We start from the raw sequence: 23,236 nt of genomic DNA, 5'->3' as shown, positions 1-23,236 counted from the left end.
TGCTGTATGTTTTCTGGCATATGATTCATGGTTTCTCTAAATTTTATACCTACTAGCATTAAACCTCTGATATCTAGCAACAAAAGTTTTGAAATTGCCTTTAGATTCTAATTTTGAAGCCAGACCAATAATCCATCCAGTCAAAAGTTTATAAAATTATAACTCGGTATGACAAAATCTTTTGAGGATAGAATTCGTGACCTCTCATTGATCTGCAGATATACGAAGAAATTATACCCACAACCTAAACTTAAACATTGTGAATACGGTTTTCAGAGATACATGACTCAGTGGAAGTAAAACGGATACCTGTAACTTTGAATCCTTTCTCTGTTTTCTGGCTTTTTTTTTTTTTTTTTTGGTAGAGGTAGGGCAGTGTTCTTGTGTTTTTCTTTTTTTAGTTTTTATAGTGGAATTCTTGGGAAAGAATGTGACTAAATACGTGTTATGCAGGTGAAATATGAGTGGAAAATTGTCAGATGACGCTATTTTAGAGTTGATTTCATTGTGCAGTCACTAAAAATATGTTCTGTTTTATCCAGGTTGGTGCTCTTTTTGTATTGCCATGTACCATTAGTAGCATACTTACTCCTCCTCCCAGCCAGCTCAGTTCAAGAAAATGGAAGGAATATATAGCTAGAAAGCCTAAGACAATCAGTGGTAAGTAGTAAATTTTTAAGTTTTAATGGTGCCACATAAATAATGTATTTATCAACTTTGAAATGGAGATAACATTTCTTTATGAGAAAATATATCATTACTACTGATTAAGAGGACCTGTATCATTTTGTTTTTCTTATCTAACAACCTACTGCAACAGAAAGTATATACAACGTTATTCATTCATAAAATATCAGTGTTCTAAAGGCAGAAATTTTGGTTAATTAGATAGTTAATTATATTAAACATGGGCTTCTTAGAGACATTTCAGGAATAAAATTTATGGAAATAGATTAATTTATTATATGGTATATTAAAAAAACAAACTTGTGATTACAATTTTCTGTAGAATTTATTTAACAGCTTTTTATATGCTATGCAGTATTCGAAGTACTTTAGAAATCTTGATTCATTTAATTTTTATAATAACGTTATAAACTTAAAATAACCTTATAAACATTTAACAGATGAGGAAATTGGGACTTGGAGAAGTTACAGAGCTATTAACTGGCAGAAACAGGATGTGAACCAAGATTCTGCCAATTAATAGCTCTAACATCTCCAAGGATTTGAACCCAGGCACTCTGCTCTTAACCCCTGCACTGTGTTGCCTCTCTAATAATCTATTACATTCAAGATGTTATTAATTTCTATTATAAAATCAGATTATTTAAATCCAATCTCTAATACTTCATTAAGTAATTGCAGGTCAAAATGTTAGTTACTTGTCCAAAGTCACATAGCTAAAGTGTGTTCCTTCGTACTTTGTTTCAGTGTTTTCTGTTTTAATTGGATGATGATTTGTTTAGTTTAATTCTGACCTTATACTTAGTTTTTGTGACCCGTGATATTATGGGACTAAGAACTGGAATTGAAATGTATCTACCCAGATTGTAATCTCTAGAAGTACTCTAGAACCTTAGAATTCTGAGGAATACAATTTTAAAATCAGCGGTTTACACAGTACTTTATAGGAAATAGGTGAGATACTAAAATTCATTATAGCAAGTGTTGAATTTGAAATGTAGATAATATCTATGTGGAAATCTAAAGTTAGTGTTTGAAGTTTAGATGTATATCTCTAGAGAGTGGTCAGGGCAGGAGATTTAGATTTTTAGTTTACCAGCTCTTTTGTTTATCTGTTTTACAGCAAATCACCCTAAAACTAAGTGGCTTAAAAGAACAAACACTTTATTTGCTCATACTTCTGTGTTTGAGCTAGGTTCAGCTGGACAGTTCTTCTGCCAGTCTTACCAGTGGTCACTGATATGTGGCTGTGCTGAACTTGTGGATTGTTTGGAGGATGGGCTCAGATGGGATGCAGGGACAGCTGTCTTTCTCTCTCCATGTAGTCTCAAGGCCTTTTCCTTGCCGCGTGCTTTTTTCTTGTAATCTCTGGAGCAGGTTAGCTGGAATTTTTTACATGGCTACTCAAGATTCCAAAATGAAGAAAAATTGAGGTGACAAGGACTTTTTAAGGCTTATGCCCAAAACTGGCCAAGTGTCACTTCTGCTGTATTTTTATTTAAAGCTACTCACAAGAATGGGCCAGATTCAAGAGGGAGGTGACTATACAAGGGTCTGAATACTGGGAAGCCCCCAGTGTAAAAGTGCACCGCGGGTGTATAAAGGTGATAGTGGAAACAGGAGTGGTTGGGAAAAAAACACATAGACAATATGGCTAAAGAAGAAAGCCAAGGATAGGACCTTTAGAAATACCTGAATTTAAGGTAAAGTGGAGGAAAAGTTAGAAAATGGGTTTAGTAAATGGTAGTTGGAAGACCCTAAAGAGTTATAATCATTAACATCAATATCAAAATACCATTTATTGCATAATATAGAGTATTGTGCAAAGTGTGGGAAATAAAGGGAAGTCAAACTGGGTTCTTACACTTGAGGAATTAGAGGCATGGTCCTTTTCTTTGTAAAGTTTATAGTCAAGTGAAGAAGGCACTTTGAAAAATCATTGTAAATCTCTTTATCCATCAGGGTGAAAGTGAAGTGGAGGATACTTTCAGAGTGTATGACTTAACGTGGCCTTAAGAATTCAGGAAGGCTTCCTGGAGGAAGAGACATAGTTAATGTAGTTTATTGCACCGCACTAATTCGTGAAGAAGTGTGGCTTTAACCCTTCTCAGCTCACAGGGAATAAGTGTATACCTGGTGATTTTGGCAGATGCTAAAACAAAATCAGAAATAGACTTACTGGGTGGCAGTAGAGTCAGTTTCACTATACTACGTGAAATCACAGGATAATATCCATTTCTCAATATTACATAGGTTTACAACTTATTAACATGAATAGTAACATCTCTTAACTAAACTTGAGTGTATTCTGGACAACCCTTTATTTATTTTTCCTCTTGTAACTTTTTCTAAGATAATTTATTGATTTAGAATTTACTCTTAGTTTTTTTTTTTTTCATGACTTTCATTGCAACTTTAAGAAAATACCTTATCATGAGGCTTGATTTGATTTTTTTTAATTATCACCTCTTAAAATTTGGGGATTAGTATTAGTAACTTCTGAATAATAATTAGACATATATCACATGACCATCTTCGAAGCCAAGTTGTTGATTAGGCTATATCATTAAGGGCTGATTAAGCTGACACTTTACAATCTTTTTTTTTTTTTTTATCTCAGAAGTAGAAACAATCAAATTGAACAGTTGATTATTAAGTTCTATTTTACCCATAACCCTTTGTGTAGGGGAAATTATTTATCCCATTGACAGAACTTCTTTTGTAAAGAGTAGTCACGTTTTAGCTAGTGTAAGTTTTGATGCCTCTTACATGGGAAAACGTCTTATCCCATTCACAGTGCCACTACTAATAGCCTCTCTCACTACAAAGTAAGGTATTGACTATCAGCCTCCTAAAGCAAAACTCTGTTTCCCCATAACCTACTGCATCATGCCCAACTGCTCTTTGCTGTCGCCTTCCTTGTCCCCTATCCTCCAGACTAAACTTTGTACTGTTTCCTAAAACGATTCCCTGGTTTTACACCTTTATGATGTTGTTATTCATGCATTCAGTCGGTCACGTTTCTATTCACGCTTTGCAGATACTATGAATCAGGTATGGTACTGCAATCTGGGGGTTGCTGGCGAGCAAGACAGACTTGGCTCATCCTCTTCTAGAATTTATCCTGTAACATAGAAAAGAGGCACTGAGGAGGGGCTGAAACAATCCCTAAGAGATATTACGTAAATAAAACAAGGTGTGCAAACGTTATTATGCTACCTTTTGTGGTACAGATAACAGCTCAGATGTGTGAAGTAAGCATTTATATGTTTGTATATGCATGAAATACTCAGTTTTTCAACAGATATTTTTATTGAGCACCTACAGTATACTAGGCACTGTTTTACATGCTGGACCAGCAGTAAATTGAACAAAGAACTTGCTCTTGGGGAGCTTACATGTTAGTGGAGGTAACAGGTTTAGTTCTTGCCCCAGATAGGCATATGGCTGGGTCTCTCAGTTTCGGAAAACCTTTACTCCAAAGTCATTTTCTCATTCAGGACCTAATTTTTGCCATCCCATCTAAAATTGCAAATGGACTCTCTTCCTGACATCATCTCCATCTTCCCAGCTCTATTTTTTCTCCTTAGTGCTGATTACCATCTAATATACTAAATGTGTGTCCGTTTCTCTCACTAGAAGTGAGAAGAGACAAAGTGAAGTTTTTTTACTTTTATTCATTGCTTTATTCTCAGTGCCTGGAACAGTGCCTGACACTTAATAGGTACTCAAAAATATTTGTAAAATAGTAAGTGAAATATGTAGTGTATTTCTAGTTAGTAATAACCGCTGTCTGGGAAAGTAAAGAAAGACTGAATGGACTGCAATGTGAACCAAAATTTGTGCTCCAGTTCTTATCAGTTGCTTAAGTTTAATGTATCATCCCTTGATGAAATAAAGGGATGTATCAATATATTATACATAGGACATGTGTATTAGTTTGAACCTCTCTTTGTATATCAAAAATTGTTAAAATATCAGCAATTCATATGGTTTGGCCTAAAATAGAAGAACAATGCCCAATTTTAAAGAATGATTTTTAAAAGTGTTTTGCAGTGAAATACCCAGAAAGTATTATGGTACTGGGAAAAGCGTAAAAGAACTATATGAACAAATGCAATTAACTAAACCTTATTACATTTCTGAAGAAAGGCTTCTATATTTAAAACTATATTGAAAAGCCAGTTGTATAATGAAAAGAGCCTGGCTCACCATACGTTCACAGAGATGTTTTATGAAATTGTCAAAAAATTGGATGTTGATCATTGCCTAATTTTATATAACAAATGAAAAAGCTAAGGTACAGAGAAATCAACAAATTTGTCTAAGGTCATAGGGTGAGGTCAGAATTTCCACTCAAGTCTTTCTACCAGTCATCCATGATCATTTCATAATCCTGAGTTCTACTGTTGCCTCATTTTTTAAAAAATTGGAATTCTTTTGAAAGGAAACATTTTAAAGGTATTCGGCAAAAAAAATTATTAGCAAGGACTAATGAAGCATTTTGAATTGAGGAAGCAAGTGCCTTCTTCATACTCAAGTCAGTGTGATCGAAGTGTTTCAAAATAGTGAGCTGAAACTAAGGTTAAAATGACTCAGTGTAACTGATTTATAAATAATTTTGATCTTGAGAAAAGGTAAAGGACTTAGATAAAGATTTTGAAAGAGATTTCAGTGGCAGAGTCAAAGTATTCTTTCAGTCAGCAAATATTTATATTTATCGTGTGCCCGTCGTGTTCAGGGCATTATTCTAGGTGCTAGGAATTCAGTAGTGAAAACAATCAGCCAACTTTACTGTATTAACTTTTATTAAACACACCACTCAACAACATACTGGTTCTCTTCAAGCACATATGGAACATTCTTCAGGATAGACCATATATCTGTCAGGCTATTAAACGAGGCTCAGTAAATTTAAAAGAATAGATATAATACACAGTATGTTCTCCAGTTACAGTGGAATTAAATTAGAAATAAACAACAGAAAGAAATCTGAGAACTACTTTAAATACTTGGAAACTAAATTTTAAACACACTTCTAAATAGCACATAGGTGAAATTAAAAACATAGTTTTAACTGAATGAAAATAGAAACATATCAAATTTATGGAAAGCAGCTAATACAGTACTAAGAGTATTCTAAATGCTTATCTTAGAATGGAAGAAAGATCTAAAATCAGTAATTTAAACATCAACCTCAAGAAGCTAGAAGACTAAATCCAAGTGAAGTAGAAGGAAGGAAATTAGACCAGACACCGATGAATAAAATACTGAGGACTATATCTAACAAGAAGTGCAAAACCTGTACACTGACAACTACAAAACATTGCTGAGAGTAGTTGAAGAAGATATAAGTAAATGGAGAAATATACTGTGTTCATAGATTAGAAAACTCAGTATTATTAAGATGGTCCTTCTCTCCAAACTGACCTATAGATTCAATCTAATCTCTAACAAAATTCAGGAGGACTTTTCATAGAAATTGACAAACGGATACTAGATTTACATGAAATTGCAAAGGATCTAGAATGGCCAAAACAATTTTGAAAAGGAAGAACAACTTTTGAGAACTTACACTGCCTGATTCACAACTTGCTATGAAGCCATAGTAATTAAGACAGTGTGGTGTTGGAGAATACACATATATCAGTGGAACAGAATAGAGACAAAGATGCCAATGGGAAAAGGATAGTCCTTTTAACACAGTACTGGAATAATTGGATGTCGTATGTAAAAACTCAAAAATTACATATATATGTATATAAAATATGTAATTTTTAGACTTTTATCTTACATAAAAATTAACTCAAAATGAGTCATATACCCAAATGTAAGCACTAAAACTACAAAACCTCTATTAAAAAACATATATACCAAAAGGATGATCTGTAAAAAGAAAAAATAAATCTATAAATTCACCAAAACTTAAAAATACCTCCATTTTGAAACCTAAAGAAAAAAATGGTTTTGATGAACCTAGGGTCAGGACAGGAACAAAGACAAAGACGTAGAGAATGGACTTGAGGACATGGGGAGTGGGAAGTGTAAGATGGGATGAAGTGAGAGAGTTGCATTGACATACATGCACTACCAAATGTAAAATAGGTAGCTAGTGGGAAGCAGCTGCATAGCACAGGGAGATCAGCTCGGTGCTTTGTGACCACCTAGAGGGGTGGGATAGGGAGGGTGGGAGGGAGAGGCAAGAGGGAGGCGTTATGGGAATATATGTATACGTATAGCTGATTCACTTTGTTATACAGCAGAAACTAACACACCATTGTAAAGCAATTATACTCCAATAAAGATGTTAAAAAAAAAATCTCCTTTTTGAAGAACTATTAAGAAAAATCTTTTAAAGGCTACTAAGAGAAAATAGTTTCAATCATATGTCTTACAATGGACAGGTATATAAAAAAAATTCTTACAACTCAGTAGTAAGGAGAAATTGCAATTAATAAGTGGGTAAGAGACTTGAATACACATTTCTCTAAAGATACATGAAGAGCTAAAAAAGCACATGAAAGATACCCAACATCATTAATCTTTTGGGAAATGAAAATGAAAACCACAATGTGATTCTATAATAACTGTCTAGAATGGATATTATTATTATTATTACTATTTTTTGCGGTACGCGGGCCTCTCACTGCTGTGGCCTCTCCCGTTGCAGAGCACAGGCTCCGGACACGCAGGCTCAGCGGCCATGGCTCACGGGCCCAGCCGCTCCGCGGCATGTGGGATCTTCCCGGACCGGGGCACGAACCCTGCATTGGCAGGCAGACTCTCAACCACTGTGCCACCAGGGAAGCCCTAGAATGGGTATTATTAAAAACAGTGACTATCATATTTTGATGAGGATGCAGAGAAACTGCAAGTCTCACACGTTGGTGGGGATGTAAAACGGTACAGCTACTATGGAAAACAGTCGGGCCGTTAAACTTACACTTAACTCTGCAGCTCAGTTCTTCCATTCCTAGGTATTTATCCAGGAGAAATGAGAGCGTATGTTCACACATGCTTGCAAGCAGCTGTTTATAAAAGCAATATTCATAATAACTAAGAATTGGAAACTATGCAGATATCCGTCAACTGGTGAACAGATGAACATGGTTTGTTTCGTCCATATAATGGAATCCTTCTCAGCAGTAAAAAGACATGAAAAGTTTTGAGTATACCTAAATATTACTAAGTTGATAAAATCAGGCTTAGAAGACTAGTACATGATTTTACTTATATGAAATTTCTAAAAAAGGCAGAAGGACCAGAAAGCAGATCAATAGATGCCTGAGGCCATGAGCAGGAAAGGAGATTGACTACAAAGAGATAGTGGAAGCTTTCGAGACTGAATTATAATCATGGATAAACAATTGTATAATTTCCTTAAACTAATCAAACTTAGACTCTGACATGTGTATGTAAATTATACCTCATTAAAACTTTTTTTTTTCTTTTTGGCAAAAATCACCTGAAGGCTCTTAGACCTAAATGCAGAGTTTTGTTTCTATCCTAGTTCAGTAATTCTTAATACCAGCTCACATTAGAATAACCTTGGCAGTTATCAAAAAAGAAAAAGTCAAGCTGGGCCCTACCTGAAAACAATTAAATGCACATCTCTGGGGCGGATCAGGACATCAGTAGTTTGTAAAAGCACCCAAGTGTTTCAAATGTGCATCCAGTATTGAGACCCTCTGCACTAGGCGTGCTCTCTTCAACTCTAGGCTGGAGAGCCACTGTTTCTGGAAGTCCTTCAGATACTTTGAGGCAGAAAAAGGTTTAAGGATAACTACTTTAGACCTTTAATTCCTTGCCTAGAAAATGAGGATAATGTACTTGTTTAGTATATCTTGCAAACTTGTTAGACACTATTGGTAATGAAGGTAAACACTTTGTAAACTCTGCAATAGCTTTTTGTTATTCTGTCCTATCTCAAATCCTTTCTATGTCTGTGGAACAATAAAGGATCATTGTTGTTCATGATGGTGAGTAAGATCTTGAAATATCTTCTGAATAACTTCTTTATTCACTGTAGCTTTCATATTGTGTATTTTACTGTGTTTCAACTAAGAGGAACTGTCTACAGTTTATGATCCTAATGTTATTTAATTGGTTGAAATAGTCATAGTGGAATCTATAAATCCTTCTACATTTTTGGAATCTTCTCAGTAGGAGGCTTCCAACACCTATTCCACAATACTATTATTTCTTAAACCATGTTAGATTCTTTCTAAAATTGAGCCCCAGGGCATTTTCTTGGAGAGTCTCAGTGGCAGTTTACGATTTATTTTTAAATTTACGATAAATTGTTCAAATCTTAGTCTGATGAATAAGGTGGGGGATCAAGCTAGGCAATACGTTTTTTGGAATTGCTTTATCAATGTAAAGTAATTAACATTTTTTTCTTGTGATTCCCTAGCTGACCTAAGGACCATTTCAAAAGTTTAGTCTAGAATTTACAGTGATGTAACTGTTGGAAAGTGTATAGCTTCCTAAAATGCCTACACTGAAGGCTAGATTTTATTTTATTGTTTAATTTTTGGCATAATTATCAAAATAATTGGGTATATTATATAGTTGCTTCTTAAGAAATATATATAATACTCATCAACAATTTAGACTATTCACTTACCCAGAATATCCTGTTCCCCTAATCATCCTGGGATATTTTTCATTTTATAATATGGAATATTATTTCCTCTGTACATTAATATGATTTTGTTTTTATATTGTTGAACTGTTTATTTTTTTGACATCTTTATTGGTGTATAATTGCTTTACAATGTTGTGTTAGTTTCTGCTGTATAACAAAGTGAATCAGCTATACATATACATATATCCCCATATCCCCTCCCTCTTGCACCTCCCTCCCACCCTCCCTATCTCACCCCTCTAGGTGGTCACAAAGCACCGAGCTGATATCCCTGTGCTATGCAGCTGCTTCCCACTAGCTATCTATTTTACATTTGGTAGAGTATATACGTCAATGCTACTCTCTCACTTTGTCCCAGCTTACCCCTCTCCCTCCCCATGTCCTCACATCCATTCTCTGCATCTGTGTCTTTATTCCTGTCCTGCCCCTAGGTTCATCAGAACCATTTTTTTTAAATTCCATATATTTGCATTAGCATATGGTATTTGTTTTTCTCTTTCTGACTTACTTCACTCTGTATGACAGACTCCATGTCCATCCACCTCACTACAAATAACTCAATTTTGTTTCTTTTTATGGCTGAGCAATATTCCGTTGTATATATGTGGCACATCTTCTTTATCCATCCATCTGTTGGAGGACACTTAGGTTGCTTCCATGTCCTGGCTATTGTAAATAGTGCTGCAATGAACATTGTGGTACATGTCTCTTTTTGGATTATGGTTTTCTCAGGGTATATGCCCAGCAATGGTATTTTCTGGGTCGTATGGTAGTTCTATCTTTAGTTTTTTAAGGAACCTCCATACTGTTCTCCATAGTGGCTGTATTAATTTACATTCCCACCAACAGTGCAAGAAAAGAAAGGGTGTTACTGGCTTTTAAGAACCACTGAGAAACTTACTGATATAAAATATGACTTGATTTTTATTATACTAGAATTTTGTTTGCTAATGAAACTAATAGTGGTACATCTCTTCATTATAGTTTATATGTTATTCGTAAAATTTGATACAACTAAAGGACACTTGGAATTTCTGCTTCTCCCATTTTACCTATATAGTAGATCCAAAGTGGATGTTTTTTTAGTGGGAGAGGGGGCATGCAAGCCAATCAATCTCATAAGTTGATAGTGTAAAAATAACAGATGAAAATAGAAATGTTTTGTTGTAATCATTTTCCCTTATTTCTTTAGGAAGAACTATGGGAATTGAATAACTATGCTAATTGTAAACTGTTAGTCTCTGTGGTATTTACATAAAAGTTATCTGATAAGTCTTCAATTAACACCTGCCACATCTGGAGCAAAGTTTTTTAAATGACTGCATGGTCATTATGGTTAGGGGAGTTCTTTAAAAGAAACATTTTTCTCTTGAGGAAAATAAGATTGTTGTAACTACAGGCTTCAGTGATTAAAGTGCTTTACAGTACCTTCATTGGGTGACAGGATTTAAAATAAATGTGGAAAGAATGTCATGGATTGAAGAGGCATATAACTTGAATTGGCAAGGTGCTAAATTGGTAAATGAATTAAGGTCACTATAACTCTTGGCAAACCTTAGTTTCAAATACAACTGGTAACAGTGTTGTTCCTTTCTGATAACCTTTATTTAAATTCCTTTTCTAAGACTGATGTTTAAGAACAGGATTACTGTCTCTCTTGCTAGCTAATTGCAAAAAAATTTTTTGTACTTCATGGTTTTTTGGGGAGATAGTCTTTAACCCACAGTATGTTCATATCTGTGAAATAAACTGTTGTAATAAAGTTACAGATTTTTTTCCTAGCATATATATATGTACACACACATACTATATATATACTGTATATAAACACACACATATATATTATGTATATATCTCAAAATGCTAAGAACTCTTTTTGTGAGCAGAACCTTACATTCCTAAAATCATTATAAATTTAAAAACCTCAGCTTTATTGAGTTATAATTCACACACCATACAATTGAACCATTTAAAATACAATTGCATGGTTTTTAGTCTATTACAGGATGGATTTTGAGTGTGCAACCATCACCACAATCAATTTGAGGACATTTTCTTCTCCCCAGAAAGCAGCCCCACGCCCATTAGCAGTTACTCCTGATTCCCATCACCTGCTTCTCTTCCCAGCCCATAGGCAGCACTAATCTATTTCTGTCTGTGTAGATTGCCTGGACACTTGATCTAAGCGTAGTCATACGGTATGTCGTCTTTCATGACTGCCTTCTTTCAAGGATAGCATAATGTTTTCAAGGTTCATCCATGCTGTAGTATAGTACTTCATGTCTTTCTATTGCTGAATAATATTTCAGTCATTTGGATATATCACATTTTATTTATTCACACATCAGTTGAAGTGTTTGACAGTTTGGGGCTATTATAAATAATGCTGCTATAAATACTTGTGTATATATTTTTGTGTGAACATATGCTTAAAATTATTTTGGATATAAACCTAGGAATGGGATTTTTGGATTGTATATTAACTATGTGTTAAACTTTTTGAAGAATTGCCTAAATGTTTTCTAAAGTGGCAGTACCATTTTATATTCCCAGCAGCAATTTACGAGGGTTCCAGTTTCTGTACATCCTCATCAACACCTGTTATTGTCTGTATTTTTGATTATAGTCATCCAAGGGATGTGAAGTGGTATCTCTGTGGTCTGGATTTACGTGACCGTATTGGCCAATGATGTTAAGAATCTTTCCACTCTTTCCACATGCTTATTGGCCATTTGTATATTCTATGGAGGAATGCCTATTCAGATTCTTTACCCACTTTTTGAGTTATTTGTCTCTTTGTTATGAGTTGTAGGAGTTATTTATATATTCTAGATACAAATCCCTTATAAAATACGTGATTTACAAAAATTTTCCCTTATTTCATGGGTTGACTTTTTTTTTAATTGGTACTATTGAGCAATTAGAATACTTTAGGCAGTGATCTAAGCACTTTCCATGCAGCGTCTCACATTTAATCCTAACAGCAGCCTTGTCATATGGATACTTTTTTTTAAATTAATAAACTTTATTTTTTTAGAGCAGTTTTAGGTGCACAGCAAAACTGAGTGGAAAGCACAGAGAATTTCCATATAGCCCATGTCCCCACCTACATATAACCTCCCCCCTTATCAACATCACACATCAGAGTGGTACATTTGTTACAATTGATGAGCCTACATTGACACATTTATCACCCAAAGTCCATAGTGGATTGTCTTTTCATTCTCTTGATGATGTGCTTTGAAGGACAAAGATGCTTAATTTTCATGAAATCCAATTTTCTATTTCTTTTTTTTGTTGTTGTTGCTTGTACTTTGGGTCTCATATTTAATAGATGATTGCCTAATCTAGGGTCATGAAGACTTATGCCTTTGTCTGTTTTCTTCCAAGAATTTTAAAGTTTTACCTCTTACATTTACATCTATGATCCATTTTGAATTATTTTTTTTTACATATTTGGAGGTAGGGGGTAAGGGTCCAACTTCATTCTTTTGCATATGGATGTCCAGTTATTCCAAGACCATTTTTGAAAAGACTGTTCTTTCTCCATCAAATTGTCTTGGCACCTTTATTGAAAACCATTTGACTGTAAATGTGAGGGCATATTTCTGGACTCTCAGTTCTATTCTATTAATCTGTATGTCTGTCCTTATACCAGTGCCTCCCTGTCTTGATTACTGTAGCTTTATAGTAAGTTCCCACACTGAGAAGTATGAATCCTTTTTCACTTTGCCCTTACTACACACTGACATTCTTCTCATTTCCTTTACATTCTTCCTTATTTCACATTTTCTTCTCAGTCCTCCCAGAATGATCATATAGTAATTTTAGATTAATGTTCATTGTTTTAATTATTATGATGATCTAATCACTATTCACAGTTGAGCCATGTACTATATTTTATTTTTCTTTCCTGTACAATAGTTTGTTTTACCTAGAGTTAATGATTTTTTAAAAAAATTCAATCACAAAGCCTTCCCCTAGTTGTGAAATTCCTTTCAGTACATTAAAGCATATTAACCATCCTATCAATCATGTATATGTAAGAAATCTCTTCTGGATCTTTATGACCTGCCTAATCTAGACTGGTTGGTTTTACTTTCCAGATTTGTTCCATAGCTTTTGGATCTAAGACTCTTTTCATCATAGAAATTTTGTTTGCTTTCTTTGTTGGTTCCTGGGATCCTTTAATCTTCCTGTTTTTTTCATTTTCCCATTTTGGTGGAGCACATTCTCTAAAATCATCCTGAGAAAAGGTGCATAGGAGGGAAGGTGCATAGGAGGGAAATTTTTGAGACCCTCTATGCCTAGAAAAGTTTTTATTCTACCGTCTCATTTTAATATAGCATTCTAGGTTGGAGAATATTTTTCCAGTGGAATTTTGAAGGCATTGTCCCCAGTTGTCCATTGTTTTCCAGCTTTTAGTGAGGCTACTTAGAAGTCTTGTGCCATTCTCATTTTTCATTTTTTAAATAAGAAACCTAAGTTTTCTCTTGTATTTTGTAGAATATACTTGTTCTTCTTAGTCTTCTGAATTTTCATGATGATGCACCTTGGTGGGTCTATTTTTATTTTTGGTGTGTCTATTTTATTCTAGCATGCCTGGAAGCTTTTTTTTTTATTGGGAAAAAAATTATTATTATTATTATTTTTGGCTGTGCTGCACAGCTTGCAGAAGCTTAGTTCCCTGACCAGGGATTGAACCCTGGCCCCCAGCAGTGAAAGTGCCGAGTCCTAACCATTGGACTGCCAGGGTATTCCCAGGAAAAATGTTCTTATCATTATTTTATTGATAATTTCCTTCCCTCCATTTTTTTATGTTCTCTCTTCTAATATTCCTGTTTGAATGTTGTTCCTCATGGTTTGTGTGTGTCTCTCTTCCTATTTTCCATTTCTTTGACTTTTTACTCTACTTTCTGATAGATTCACTGAACTTTATATGCTAACCTTTTAGTTGAAATATATATTTCTGCTTTCTTAATTTCCATGAGCTCTTTCTTATTTAATGTTCTTTTCTTACAATTTCCTGTTCTTATTTAACGGATGCAATATAGTCTCTTCTCTGAGGATTTTAGTGCCTGATTTGTCTGTTGTTTGCTTTTGTTTTATGATTTCTTTTTACTGTATATTCTTTGCCTCCCTACAAGTCACTTTGTTTCTGTTTGCTTGCTTTGTCATATGGTTTTCATACTAGAGACTTTCCCTGATGTCCCATAATGTTTGGCTGCCTGTTCATATTTAAGAGGGGGTATGAGAAAGCTGATTGGAAAATCTGAGTGCATGTTTGGGCTTGTTGACTTTGATCTTCATTTTAGGGTGATCTCACTGAGATATTAGGCAATCCCAAGGTTGGAATTCTTTGGTCCTTCCCCTAGTACTGACCGTATTTCTAAAAGAAATAGGTGAAGAAAGGTAAAGGGCCTCAATATTCACTATACAAGCATTCACTTAATGCAGTGATATTCAACTCCAACCCTAAGCTCTGTCTTATATCTCCCAGGCCAGAGGCATTTTGTTTTACCTTCTTCAGAGAATAACCACTAGTCTTCTGGGCTGGGGAGAGGACAATCTTTTGCCTGAATAGAATAAGAAGAGGTCAGGAGCCAAACTGCTTCTCAGGTAGACTTTCAACCTCCTTTCCTATTTCACCTTCATTTTGTTTGCAGTGCCATCCCAGAGTCTCTTGTCAGGGGCTATAGTATAAATTTTGCTGCTTCCAAGCTTTCCCTATTGTTTTTCTCAGCTTCCTTAACAATTGAGAGTCTGAGGTCTGTTACCAATTGTTCATCTGCTTTCCTGCTTTCAAGGTTTAGTTGCTATTGTCTCTTCTCTTAGACATTGGTTCTTGTAGTTTTATGCTATTTTTAAATTTATTCTCATTTCATGGAATTTCAGGAGATAATGAAAATAAATGCTTATGTCCAATTCACCATCTTCAACAAAAGGGATTCTACTTCTATTTTTAGTCTCAAAGGCTTCACAGTTTTTCCTCAACCTTCACTGTAACCCTCACTTGATTTGTTTTTAAAATGCACTGGACTGTCTTAACTGACCTTCACATTACTGGCAAGCCAGATTAATGAATGCTCTCCAATCCTCCTGTAAAATACATTATGGATGCACACTGCAGGGACCAAAAAGCTACCCTTAAGTATATCTGTACACTTCTGCTCCCACCAGTTGAGCTGTGTGTGCTTGCAGGCGTCAGTTTATTCCACTTTAAAGAAAGAGAAGCTGGAAATAGTAGTTGATACGTTAGGGGTGTGGATATATAGGAAAGACATAATGGAGTGCTAATGAGCCACATCAAAAGTTAATGAATGAGTACACATAGTTTTAATTTAAAGTAAAACATATATGTAAATTTTACTTTACATTAATGTAAAGTAAAACGTATATGCTTTGTGAGTATCATTTTTGTTATGATTCTCTGCTTTAACAGCTTTCTCAGTTAAATGAACAACTACTGCCCCCAATGTATTGGGTAACACCTTGTTTTGAAATAACATAGACATGTCATTATATCCTATGGATCAAATGTATGATTCTGCCATGTTGCCTGCTGAATTTTCGCATACTTAACAAAATAATTGTTTTTGTTTAGTTCCAGATGTTGAAGTGAAAGGAGAGAGTTCTAGCTATTATCTCTTGTTACAAGGTAATGGCAACAGAAAGTGTAAAGCCACATTGATTCACTCAGCCAACCAAATCAATGGCTCATTTGCACTCAGTTTAATTCATGGAAAGATGAAAGCAAAGACAGAAGAGACCAAACTGAGTAAGTGTTAACTTTAGGTGGAAAACAAAACATTTTTACATTTCTTTGTGTACATACTTAACTTTTAATGAACTTATTGTCTCCAAACTCCATTTCACTTTCAGTAAATTTACTTTTATTTTAAATATTTTATAACATATTTGGACAGTTTAGAGTGCAGAGAATTAATCCCTCATACATTATACTTAGTAAAATTTAGTAGGCCAGCCTTCAATTCCAAATAGGAAAATTTTTAGTGTTTTCCACTTTAAACAAGTATTATTTTTCTAGAATTTATTTCTTATTTTCACTTACTTTCTCTCAAGCGTCTCGTTCTATTTTATTGCCCATCTTTTTATTTTTCTCTCCAAGCTCCATGCTTTGGTTACCTATCACTGTATGATGAACTACCCCAAATGCAGCTTAATAATGACGATTTACTATAATGTCTCATAGTCCTGTAGGTTGACTGGGCTCAGCTGGATGTTTCTGTTTTGAAAATCCACATATGACTGCAGTCACACACAGCTGGGGCTTCAATCATTTTGAAGACTTAACAGGGCTTGGTGTGTAAGATGGCTCTTTACCCGCATGTGTGGTGCCTGGGTTAGGATGGCTGGAACAGATGCGAGCCTACTTCCTCTTCACGTGTCCTGTCCTCCTGGCCAACATGGGCTTCCTCACAACATCATGGTCTCTGGGGAGTCTGATTCCTTCTATGGTTACTAACTGCTCTTAGAGCAGTTGTTCTAAGAAGCTATAAGGCTTCCTGTGACCTAGCCATTCATTGTCACTTTTACTACACCTTATTAGTTACGTGAGGCCAACCTAGATTCACTGTGGAAGGACTGCGTGGCGAATGAGTGGCAGGAAGTGTGATTCACTGGGAGGCCATCTTTGGAGACCAGCTCCCATACTCTGTCTGTGTTCTGTGTAAGAGTTTCAATAGCCAAGCAGGTAGAAGAAAAGGTGGTGGAAGGAATTCTATTCTGCTACCTAAATTCTCTCAATTTAAGAAGCAGGTCAAAGTTTAAAATGCAAAATAATTTAGTACACTTATTTTCTGCTGCTCAATTATTATTATTTACTTTGAAATATGCAAGGTCAAGAAAGATGAATAATTGACTTTTAATTATGTTATAACGCATTTCTTGAGGACTGAGTATTAATTTTTGTTACAAATCGTCTTTAATACTGACATTTTTCTGTTTTTCAGGCTTTCCTCTTGACCTCTTGTCACTTCCAAATTTCTCTGGGGAGCAACTTATACAGAGAGAGAAACAGTTAGCTAATGTTCAGGCTTTGGCTTTGAAAGAATGTCTGAGTAAGTAATGATTGGTGCATTTGATTCTGGTGTAGGAATATTGACTTGTTCAGACCTAAGGCATTGTTATTTTGTCACTTTTTCTTATACACTTTGTCTTTTAGATATGATATTCATTTGTAGAACTATTTATTTATTTGTTACACTGAGTCTTAGTTGCGGCTTGCTGGCTCCTTAGTTGTGGCACATGGATTCCTTAGTTGCAGCACACAGGCTCCTTAGTTGCAGCATGCAGGCTCCTTAGTCGTGGCATGTGGACTCTTAGTTGCAGCATGCATGCGGGAATCTAGTTGCCTGGCCAGGGATCGAACCTGGGCCCCCTGCATTGGGAGTGTGGAGTCTTAACCACTGCACCACCAGGGAAGTCCCTGTAGAGCTGTTCTTGATAGAGGTGAGGTAGGGTAGAAAAGGTCTGTAACTTTTTTCCCACCAGATTCAGTATATTGCTATTGTACATTGCTTTTAACATTTATAATAATATTTGTCCAGGAAAATTTTGCTTCTCATTATTTTTAACTGTATGCTAGAAAAGAAAACTAAGTTTTATTATTCTGGTTAATGTAGTAATTTTTACAAAATTTCTCTTTATATCTTTTTGGCTGTACTGGAGGATAGAGACTGCAAATAGAAGAAAATACAAATCTAGAGAAATTAATATGTTAACGTGAGCATCGATTCTTAGACTTTAATCATAACTAAGCACATTTCACATACTGAGTGAAGTTGGCATTATGGATTTTTCTTTATTCAAGAAATTGACACTTTTTTAAGGGTCGTTATTTAAGGTTTTTCCTCTATTACTTAAATGTTAACTTGGTTATCAGTCTTAACATTGTTTTTTATAAATAATCATTCATTAGTACCTAATCTGGACTTATTTTAAGCTAATTGATATAGAATTTCTAAGAAACTAATTCAGATTGTGAGACCTCACAATTAGTTGCATATAGAAAAAATGATTATTAAGTAGATACATTATAAAATGAAAAATATCACTCTTTTCCTTTTTTTTTTTTTTTTTTTTGGTGGTACGTTGGCCTCTCACTGTTGTGGCCTCTCCCGTTGCGGAGCACAGGCTCCGAAGGCGCAGGCCCAGTGGCCATGGCTCACGGGCCCAGCCGCTCTGCGGCATGTGGGATTTTCCCAGACCAGGGCACGAACCCACGTCCCCTGCATCGGCAGGCGGACTCTCAACCACTGCGCCACCAGGGAAGCCCCACTCTTTTCTTTAAAAGCATTTAAAAATTCAGTATTTTGTTTTATTCAATGGAAAATAATTTTAGAATACTTGGTCTTGATTATTCATATAAGAATTATCTACTTTTTCAATTGTACAAAGGTAATTGTGTAGTCTTAAACTCCTTGAACCACTTTTTTTTAACTATGAAAATGATATTAGCTCAAGGAAAATATAATTAGGAAAGGCAAATTAGTTTCAATAAAAGGTACTACATATTAACCCAAGGGAAAAAAAGTAAAAATAAAGTTACCATATGATCCAGCAATCTGACTCTTGAGCATGTATCTGGAAAAGGTGGAAACTGAAGGAGGAGAGGGAGGTCCAAGAGGGAGGGGATATAGGTATACATACAGCTGATTCACTTCATTGTACAGCAGAAACTAACACAACACTGTAAAGCTATTTTACTAGAATAAGAAAAAAAAAAAAGATACATGTACCCCAGCGTTCATAGCAGCACAATTTACAATAGCTAAGACATGGAAGCAACCTAAATGTCCATCAGCAGATGAATGGATAAAGAGGATGTGGAATATTACTCAACAATAAAAAAGAATTAAGTAACGCCATTTGCAGCAACATGAATGGACTAGAGATTATCACACGAAGTGAAGTAAGTCAGACAGGGAAAGATAAATACCATATGATATCACTTACATGTGGAATCTAAAAGAATGATACAAGTGAACTTATTTCCAAAACAGAAAGACTCACTGACATAGAAAACAAATGTACAGTTACCAAAGAAGACCGTGGGGTGGGAGGTGGGGGCAGTTGGGGGTGGATAAGTTAGGAGTGTGGGTTAGCAAATATAGACTATGCTATATAAAACAGGTAAGCAACAAGGCCTTGCTGTAGAGCACAGGGAGCTATATTCAGTACCTTGTAATAACCTGTAATGGAAAAGAATCTGAAAAAGAAAAAAAATATATATATATATATATATATATATGTACATATATGAATCACTTTGCTGTACATCTGAAACTAACACAACAGTGTTAATCAACTGTACTTCAATTAAAAAGAAAAAAAAAGGAAAAAAATGCTGAAATACTAGTATTTTTGTGGATGAAACTCCTTTATTTCTAACATCTGCTAGCTTAGTGTTATTCACTTCTTGACTTTGTTCTAGCCCTGCTAAACCCCCTTTAGGCTTTGATTCTTTGCCATAAGCCTCTGGCAGCTCTTTAAACTAAGTTCCTTCAACATCTCCCCTCTCTTTCATCTTCACCTCTCTTCCTTACCCTTCCAACCAGAAAAACTGTGAGAGTGGAAGAATGGGCAGCTCTTTGAAGCTGGTGTATCTCTCCTTTGGGTAAGAGGAGTTAAGCCCAGTAAGGCCATCCCTCCTGCTTGGTTGGGAAGGGAAATATAATTATAATTAGGTTGTTGCCTAGTAGTTGCCTACAGGTGTGATTGGAAGCTCTGCTGGTGGGGGGGGGGGAAGAAAGTGCTAAATAAATGCTGAAAATGTAGAAGTTACCAGCATCTGAGCTGTAACACAGGCAGCAGCTGTAAGGATGCCACAGCACTGGGCAAGGGCAAGTAGGGGGCCTGAAGTTGAAGGAAGCCTCAGAGCTAGTAGCTGCTGGAGACATCAGCTCTGGGGGTATCCATGTACTGGCCAGTTTGTAATCTAGAGCATTAAATCTTGATTAAGATTAATGATCCAGTTAATCTATTTACGATGGAATTATTTGCTTAACCAATCTCTCTTCTACCCAGAGAGTTAATAATGAATTGAAAATCTGGGGACAAAGATGCATCTGTTCAGATTTCAAGTATCTCTAAAGACAGGAGAATGACAACAAAATGAAGTTTCCAATGTAAGACTACCTTAGTGTCTATTTCAGTGATTTTCAAAGAAGTGAATATAAATATAAAAGTATTTAAATTGATACAGTTAATTTATACATGATGAAAACTGATATAATAGGAACAGTTTTCTTTGGGAAAAAAATGAACATTTCAGTATCAATACAGATTGTAGTCTTTGCTGGAAAACAAAAAGTTGTTCAAATTTTTTTTCAAAATTATCAAAATAAGACATGGAGTAAACTTATTCTTATCTCCCCCACTATTTATCTGAGTATACTGCATCAGAACAAGCAACTGGAAAAATCTGCATGAAAATTTACTCACATTAATGAGGTACTCAGTTTTTTAAAATAACACAAAAATCAAATAAAATTTCTGTTAGGGTTTAATTTTTTCTTTTTTTTTTAGGGTTTAATTTTTTAGAATAATTTATTTTTATTCTTAAAATTTATATCTAATTTTTATTTATTTGTTTATATTTTTATTGTAGTATAGTTGCTTTAAAATGTTGTGTTAGTTTATACTGTACAGTAAAGTGAATCAGCTATATGTATACATATATACCCTCTTTTTTGGATTTCTTTCTCATTTAGGTCACGACAGAACACTGAGTAGAGTTCCCTGTGCTGTACAGTAGGTTCTCATTAGTTATCTGTTTTATACATAGTATCAATAGTGTATATATGTCAATCCCAATCTCCCAATTCATCCCCCCACACTTCCCCCTTGGTATCCATATGTTTGTTCTCTTCTTCTGTGTCACTGTTTTTGCTTTGTAAATAAGATCGTCTATACCAAATTTTTCAGATTCCACATGTATGCATTAATATACGATATTTGTTTTTCTCTTTCTGACTTACTTCACTCTGTATGACAGTCTCTAGGTCCATCCATGTCTCTACAGATAACCCAATTTCGTTCCTTATCATGGCTGAGTTAATATTCCATTGTATATGTACCACATCTTCTTTATCCATTCCTCTGTTGATGGACATTCAGGTTGCTTCCATGTCCTGGCTATTGTAATAGTGCTGTAATGAACATTGGGGTCCATGTGTCTTTTCAAATTGTTTTTCTCTGGATATATGCCGAGGAGTGGTATTGCTAGATCATATGATAACTCTGTTTTTAGTTTTCTAAGGAACCTCTATACTATATCTAGATATAGATGCATAGATATTTAGATATAAACATTTAGAATGATATATAAATTTTATAATTTATGTTTTACCTGATCTTTATAATTTATAAATTTTGTATTTAGAAATATTAAGTATCTTGTTTCACTGATTTTTAAAGAAAAGGTTTAAGAATGCTGAACAATTTTTAAATAAAAAACTGTTCAGTGTGATACAAAACAAATACCAAAATAGCAGTATTGTCATTTTGCTCCAGGATTGTGGTCACTACTCTGAGTTCCCCACATCTTTTTTAAATTTATAGAACCCAGTGCAGCCCTGATTGGTGGTCCATCTGCTGATACTTTTAGATATTTTACACTCTATTTTTCTTAGTTACGTCCTGAGTTATTACTAGCTTTCTTAGGAAAAGCATTCTTTTGCTAATTCATTTTTAGACTTTAGTCCAGTATTTTTCTCCCAAATCTTTATCTTGTGTTGCAAACTCACTTGTGTAGAGATTATTTTTCACCTAGGTAAACTATCCTGCTCATAACCCTATTAAACCTTATCTGTTCTCTCTATTGCCCAGTCATCAAGGTCAATAGGAAGTCATATCCTGCTCTTCAGATTGCCCGTTATTGTAATATAATTGACAGTTTTAATAAGCATAGGTCAGGTTCATTATTTAAGTATATTTTTAGCATTAATAAAAATGTGGGGCTAATTTCTGTAGCACATTACTTATTGTGCATCTTTCAGATGAAAGCAAATCATTGACAACTTTTCATTTTAGACGGCTCCCAGAAGATGGTAAGAAAATAAACAGCTTCAATTGAAGCTTCATCTTCACTAAGAAAATGTAATAAAAGCAGCATTTATTACAACTCTTACTTTACCATTACTAATGTTCTTGACTGCAGAAATCATGTGTTACTTATTTTGGATCAGAACTGGATTGAGCCTGGCAACATCCAGGTTGGTGAGGTGGGATTTTACAGAGGCATCCAGCTATTCCCTTGTATTATTTATGTGCCAGCCTCACACAGTGTGATGGAATATGCTTTAATCCTCTGTATCTAAGGGCACAGCACAGTGCTTTGCAGACAGTACATACTCAATAAATATTTGTTGAATTGAATTCTCTACGAATTTATAGTTCACTATTTTATTATAGAAGAAAATGTTATTAGTTCAGAAGTGTTTTAAAAATGAAATATTTTTATAAAAGTAGTACATGGGTATAGTTAAAAATTTCAAATGCTATTGAAAAACCTAAAATGGAAAACAGCAGTGCCCTACCTTCTCCCCATCTTTCTGTCTCTGTCCACAGGCAGCTGCCCTCAGCACTTCCGGCTGGTTTTCCTTGACCTTTCCTCCAGCTTTATGAATAATATATGTATGCTGTTATTTCTTGATTTACCAGTTTTAGACATTATCTTAATGCCTAACTATGGAACTGAATACTTAGCTTTCCCACATCAACTTCCCTTTCCCTTTCCATCCTTTACAGTGAAATCATGAATTGGGGTTAAACTAATGGTTAGTTTTAACATTTCTTCCTCCCTCTGTCCCTCCCTCTTCCTTCCTTCCCTCCTTCCTCCCTCGCTCCCTTCCTCCCTCACTCCCTTCCTCCTTCCCT

General features: G+C 35.0%; 1 protein-coding gene across 1 annotated transcript in view; it reads left to right on the top strand.

The window, feature by feature from the left end:
* MTBP (MDM2 binding protein) overlaps positions 1–23,236 on the top strand; it is a 72,379-nt gene that overhangs the window by 17,875 nt on the left and 31,268 nt on the right. The window contains exons 11-13 of the mRNA XM_029222807.1: positions 543–660; positions 15,939–16,112; positions 17,308–17,415. Coding sequence (XP_029078640.1) covers positions 543–660; positions 15,939–16,112; positions 17,308–17,415 — 400 coding nt within the window. The remainder of the gene's footprint in view (positions 1–542; positions 661–15,938; positions 16,113–17,307; positions 17,416–23,236) is intronic.

The sequence above is a fragment of the Monodon monoceros genome, unplaced genomic scaffold (genome assembly GCF_005190385.1).
Source record: "Monodon monoceros isolate NGI ecotype Baffin Bay Population unplaced genomic scaffold, NGI_Narwhal_1 Super_Scaffold_14, whole genome shotgun sequence".
Classification (NCBI taxonomy): domain Eukaryota; kingdom Metazoa; phylum Chordata; class Mammalia; order Artiodactyla; family Monodontidae; genus Monodon; species Monodon monoceros.
The sequence above is the reverse complement of the archived record's forward strand: the minus strand, read 5'-3'. Positions and strand labels throughout refer to the sequence as shown.